The sequence below is a fragment of the Plodia interpunctella genome, chromosome 2 (assembly GCF_027563975.2).
Source record: "Plodia interpunctella isolate USDA-ARS_2022_Savannah chromosome 2, ilPloInte3.2, whole genome shotgun sequence".
In the NCBI taxonomy this organism is placed as follows: domain Eukaryota; kingdom Metazoa; phylum Arthropoda; class Insecta; order Lepidoptera; family Pyralidae; genus Plodia; species Plodia interpunctella.
The window spans coordinates 10,835,940-10,841,469 of NC_071295.1; the positions used below are offsets into that span (position 1 = coordinate 10,835,940).

The window sequence follows — 5,530 nt, forward strand, 5'->3', positions numbered from 1 at the left end:
ATAACGACGAAACGAGCGACACGCCCTGAAACCGGGCGGCCGTGGACAACACGAGGCACTGAGAGACAGGAATCACAGATCGACAGAGCTTAGAAGATACACGAACATCAATAGAGGAAGCTGGAGGGGGGCGGCCGCGGAGACGGCGCGGGGCGGGCGAGGCGGGGGTGGAATGCTCCAAGCGCTGCCTCGTTCGTTGAAGAAGGTCTTTCCTCTCGGACCCTCAGTTGTGGTAGGCGCCACGCGGCACAGGCTGACGTCAGAGCGTGTCTGTTTAGAACCCAGTACGCGACTGCATTCAAAGCAGAATGGGCATAGCCCAACAGCAGCGCATATTGTCTTAACACTAACGGTGCGTGTAGGCCAAATGCGCTGCATATGACTATTGTAGCGTGAGGGCACCAGCAGACGGCGAATATGGCAGCGATGCCCAGTAACACGTTGCCGAGTCGACGCCGCGAGTGAAGAGTTGACGTCTGTGGTTGGGGGCCGAGGAGGCTGGGCTGTAGTTTCTTTTTTCTGACGTCGCCGACGTCTACAGCGTCACGTCTTTCTCTGGGCCCGACGCCGGCGACGATGATCACATGTGTAGGTCGTCGCATCAGCGGCACTGGGAGAGGCAGCTCCCCGTGGGCTGCCCTCGCGGTCAATGAGAGGGCAGTCAGTTTGACCCTGACTGCCCAGTGACTCCGGGCTACTACGGCGACTGGGAAGCAGTATGTGACCAACGCGTGCGCAGCAGCAAGCGGTGGACACGACACGCATGTAGTCGTCACGGCCGTCGCACCTGATGATAAATGTTTAGAATTTAATTGGTTATTCTTGATTCTTTACGACGTTTATCTAACGGTAATTATCAGATTTATTTCAGTATCTGACATCTCCATTTTATTAAGGTCGAGATGTGAAGTTTGATAAATCGCAATATCTATTGGTCGTGATATTTTTAAAATTTCTTATGGGCATCAAATATTTCTTATATTCGTATTCCAACACTCAAACTCTTTATAATTCTCTGAAAATATGTAAAAAAATTATTCAGACATTCGAACTTTACCTAAATTGTTTGTTTCAATTTCAAACTGACATTTAGGAAACATGATGGGATTATAACTTTATTTTGTCGAGATAACTTGTGAAAACGTGAAACTAATAGACATTTGAAATTATAATGTTTTGATCCCAACTCAAAGTTTGAACAAACTATGACCTGTTCGCTGTAATCTCAATTGGCTTCGTATTTGAAGGGTGAAGTTTATTTAACTTATGAAAAGGATTACATTACAAAATTTCCTGTGGAACAAAAGTTATTTGTGTTACACGGAAATAACAAGGGCTTCAATCGATGAATACAATATGTCCGGAAATATGGTTAGGTAGAACTAGCAGTCGAAAAAGGGTTAGGTATTAATAAAGTAAGTAAGGATATTTTAGATTTGCTTATTTAGTACTTCTAGTACTTATACTTTAAGAAATGAATTTGTAATATCGTGTAAACTTTATATATCTCCTTCTCGTCTTTTCAGCCTTGATCAACCAAATATTTCGCATTTCAAGGGGGTAAATAAATACAAGAAGTGCAGACTTGATCTTGACCTTGCGAACTAGAGGAGAAAAAAGTATGAACATTGACGACAGGCTTGGGTGGTCTATGGTGGCGGAAGCAATTGGGAAGACGCTCAGGTGAGAGAGAACTTCTTCTTCTTCTTGCAGTGTCTCTGGAGGTTGGCTGGTAGTTCCGCAAACTTCTCTCTGTCCATCACCAGGCGAAACAGTTCCACTCTGTTGATTCCAGTCCACTCCCTTATGTTTCTCAGACATGATTTTTTACGTTTTCCAGCCCGTCTTTTGCCCATCTTAGAGAGAGAACTTAATGTCGCAGAAGGAGGCCGCCGAAAGGGAGTGCGAGGCACGAGCGAAAGCCTCTCCCCATCGGCGGGAACGAGGAGACAGGCGATGGGCACAATACGCCCATCGTCTGCCAGGATAGTGCCGTAAGACTACGCCGGGGGTCGTCGTGGTAGAATGCTTGCGATCCCATGGCGTCTCCAATAACGGCATGTGCGGAAACGCCGCAGGGGGTTTAGTGGGTAGTCCGGGCTAGGCCCGGGAATCCCCCACACTGGCCTGGTGCCTAAACGCATTCGCTCCCTGCGAAAACAAAAAAAAAGGTGAGTGAGAACTAACCCAAAACAAATGCGCTGATCCAGACGACCACGACGACTAAAGAGGGCTTTGCACAACAGCCCTGACCGCGTCGCATCGCACCGCACCGGTCCGCCGCGATCGCTACCAGCGACAACGTGCTGGCTGCCACTGGGAATGACTGTAAACAAATAATAATGTTCCATACATATTTATGAATCGAAGTCCTCTACTGCGTCTGTCTGTCTGTACCCGAAAACCTCAAAAACTACTAAATGGATTTTCATGCGGTTTTCGCCAATTGATAGTGTTGTTCCTGAGGAAGGTTTAGGTTTATAATTTATTATGTTTTTACCCGAGCGAAGCCGGGTCGGGCCGCTAGTAATTAAATAAAAAAGCCTCCATTTATCCTTAATAAGGAATAATAATTATATTATGATTAAAGAAGTTAAAAAAAAATGAATAAATTACTTTGAAAATAATTATTTAATGGTTAAAATTAGAATTATTAACTAAAATTTCAAGACTGTAAAAAAATACAGTGTTGGAAAAGGTGACGAAAATGAAAAATTTTTAATTTTCTGAACTTCAAGAAGAAAAAACGGAACCCCTATCAATTCGTTGTCCGTCTGTCTATTTCTCTATGTGTCACTAAGAGCGCGGCCCCTTTGCTCAGTCGGGCTCTATTATTTTGACGTCCGTCGACGGACAATGCAAAAAATTGTATCGACGTATGCCAATGTCAAAACCTATGGAAAACAACAGAGCGGCACGACGCAATATAGCAAAGAGACCTGGCTCTTACAAGAGTATTATTCAGCTCACTTCTATATAGAATGTGACATGGCACGGCAGGTGGTGTATCCTGGCGACGCGCGTGGCGGCAATCGGGGCGCTGGCAGCGCAGACCAAAAAGTCGGCTGCGCACGCGCTGAGCAGCTGCGGCGTCCGTAGTCTAGCAGCTCCCCCTGATGCCAGTGCCGCCATCAGACTTACATTACCTGTTAGAAGAGAAACAAAATTGCTATTCCTAAAATCAGACAATGATTTAGTATTTTGTGACCAACACTGTTTGAATGAGTTTCTTTCGGCATTTCTTCTCAGCAGTGGTCGTTCCGAAATGCTAGTAGTTTGTAGCTTTGGTAAACATCATTTAATTTAGAATATGACGTGAAAATGTGCCTGTGAAGGCCTAATTTCTGAATAAATGATTTGATTTTGATTTTTGATTTTGAAGTATTTGTTCAGTTTTTCTATTGAAACAATTATTTTACAAAAATGTAATTTTTGCTACAAACTTTTATTGTCGACATAGTGATTATGGCGTTTAACGCCTGATAAAAAACCTACGTCCACTACGGCTGTAATCAGTTGAGGAGTTCCCTCGATGGGAACCGATCCTGGGTGCATCTCAGGTCATCGCTTATCATTATAATGCATTGTCATAGAAACTGAAGCGACGTGGGAAATTTCAACTCTGTACGACAAATGGAAGTAGGAGAAATCTAACTTGCAAGATTTGATTACAAACAACGGGACAGGTGAAACTAAATTAATAAAAGCTTGTAAAATATGGATGCTGGATTGAAAATAATATTTGCCTTATAGTGATACTAGAAAATAGGCTTTCAAAAGCCACATCTATTTATTACAGAATACACGTGTCTTTTTCGCTATGGATTCCGAAAGTACTTTATTTGCGCTTCTGCGGCAGTTGATTGTGTTAAACGATCACGAAAAATATCTGAATTACAATAACAATTTTCTAAAACATACTGGCCGAAAAGAAAACTGAGGAAAATGAAGAAACCATGGAAGAAACAGAACGGATCAGAAAGTTTTATTTCAGAAGTAACTCACCGATAATACCTATAGCAGACACCAAAACATATAAAGCCACCAATGCAGCCACGGCATGGACGCGAGCCTCGTCCCCCACCTCGTCGCTACTGTTGGTAAACATCACGCCGCATCTTCAGATGCTGGAACAAAAATAAAATAGGCATTATGTTTTTTATAACTATTCTATCACATTTTGGTTTCTCATATCTTAATCGTTTTAATTGACCACTAAAATCTCCCAAAATCTTTCTCTGTCGCAGTTTATGATTAAATTCCCGGTCATGACGCCAAATACCGAAAACAAAATTATGAACCTTTGGTAGTTAATTACCACTCTTCACCGTTCGTCTGTCTGACGTCAACATTTTTTAGGAATGCTGTTTTTCCTGTTAGCTGTGAAGGCTTTTTATTTCTTAGTCTATCTTATATTATAGAACTTAGTATACTTTATATTAAACTAGCGGCCAGTCTCGGCTTTGCTTAGGTTAAAACCATAATAAATTGTACGCCTGTGCCTTCCTCAAGAATCACCTATCTATTGTTGTAAATCATACTTTTATACAGTGGTTTTTGAGTTTATCGTGTTCATACATACAGACAGACGCGACAGGGAGGCGACAGGTCGCAACTTTTTATATTATGCAAACATTATTTAGGTGGCAGTACATATTCGAAATAAGAACCTTTTAATTTATTAGAAGGAAAATGTGGGAACAAGAAAATTCACTGGCCGCTTTAGAATTTCCGAGCTCTCATATAATATTAAAGATTTCTTACGAATTCCTTTTCATTTTCGTAACAGCTGTCTCTCCATATTTTAAAGTACATTTAGGATTGGCCGTTCTAATCTTGGGGTTCAGCAAAAGAAAAAAAGAATTTTAATTTTTTCAACCTAAATATAACAAACACTGTTTGGAAATTGAAGCAGTTTAACTTCGATGAAATTTAAATTCTAATTTAAACCGGCCACAATGATATGGCGGCATGATTTTTTTTTTGTTAAAATTATCATAATAATGAAAAATATGAAAAAATATTTCACAAAGGTAAAAATATTTTATGACAAAATCGATATAAAATAACATAAAATAATTCGTCTGCCAGACAACTTCTTGGCGTCTTTGGACCTTGGTCAAGCGTCTCGTTGTTTATAGCTTTTAACCGTTAACCGTTTACGACGAAACGCGTTAAAAACGGTTTACTTTCGGTTATAAACGTCGGGACAATTACATTGTGATAAAGGAGACACGCAGTAAAACTGCGTATTTATAGTGTTGACAAAATAATCCCATTCAAAGATATGTTGTTACATTTCCGATGAAATTGAATGTTAAGTTATATACTAACGAAGATATTTTTTATTTATTATAACTCAGTCGCAATCGACGGAGATAAATCGCGTTAATAATTAGACAATAACTTTCGTTCTATAGATTTCGTTAAGATACTTTGGAATCTATATGTTGTACCTTGGATAAATAAATATATTTACGTATTCAAAGCGCGAAAGTTTTATCTGGGCGCACACTAGCGCCTACATCAT

General features: G+C 40.8%; 1 protein-coding gene and 1 long non-coding RNA gene across 3 annotated transcripts; one reads left to right on the plus strand and one right to left on the minus strand.

The window, feature by feature from the left end:
* Positions 1–107: 107 nt before the first annotated feature.
* LOC128675971 (uncharacterized protein) lies at positions 108–4,120 on the minus strand. The gene is made up of 4 exons (XM_053755837.2): positions 4,006–4,120; positions 2,971–3,146; positions 2,188–2,326; positions 108–787 (listed from the first exon to the last, which is right to left on the minus strand). Exons 1-4 carry the CDS (start codon positions 4,106–4,108, stop codon positions 108–110), a joined length of 1,098 nt encoding a protein of 365 aa, XP_053611812.1. The 5' UTR covers positions 4,109–4,120.
* LOC128676003 (uncharacterized) lies at positions 782–4,010 on the plus strand. 2 transcript variants are annotated; one of them, XR_008405356.1, is made up of 5 exons: positions 782–1,415; positions 1,527–1,683; positions 1,883–2,171; positions 3,001–3,148; positions 3,800–4,010. It is a non-coding gene; the product is annotated as an uncharacterized LOC128676003 (long non-coding RNA). The 2 variants fall into 2 exon arrangements; XR_008405358.1 differs by lacking the exon at positions 1,883–2,171 and adding an exon at positions 2,211–2,328.
* Positions 4,121–5,530: the final 1,410 nt, after the last annotated feature.

Excerpts from the sequence above, each read along its gene's own strand:
- LOC128675971 (XM_053755837.2), bottom strand. The coding sequence starts at position 4,108 with ATGTTTACCAACAGTAGCGACGAGGTGGGGGACGAGGCTCGCGTCCAT. Across the intron at positions 3,147-4,005 it reads GTCTGCTATAGGTATTATCG|GTAATGTAAGTCTGATGGCG; the intron begins GTGAGTTACTTC and ends CTCTTCTAACAG. Across the intron at positions 788-2,187 it reads GATCAGCGCATTTGTTTTGG|GTGCGACGGCCGTGACGACT; the intron begins GTTAGTTCTCAC and ends ATTTATCATCAG.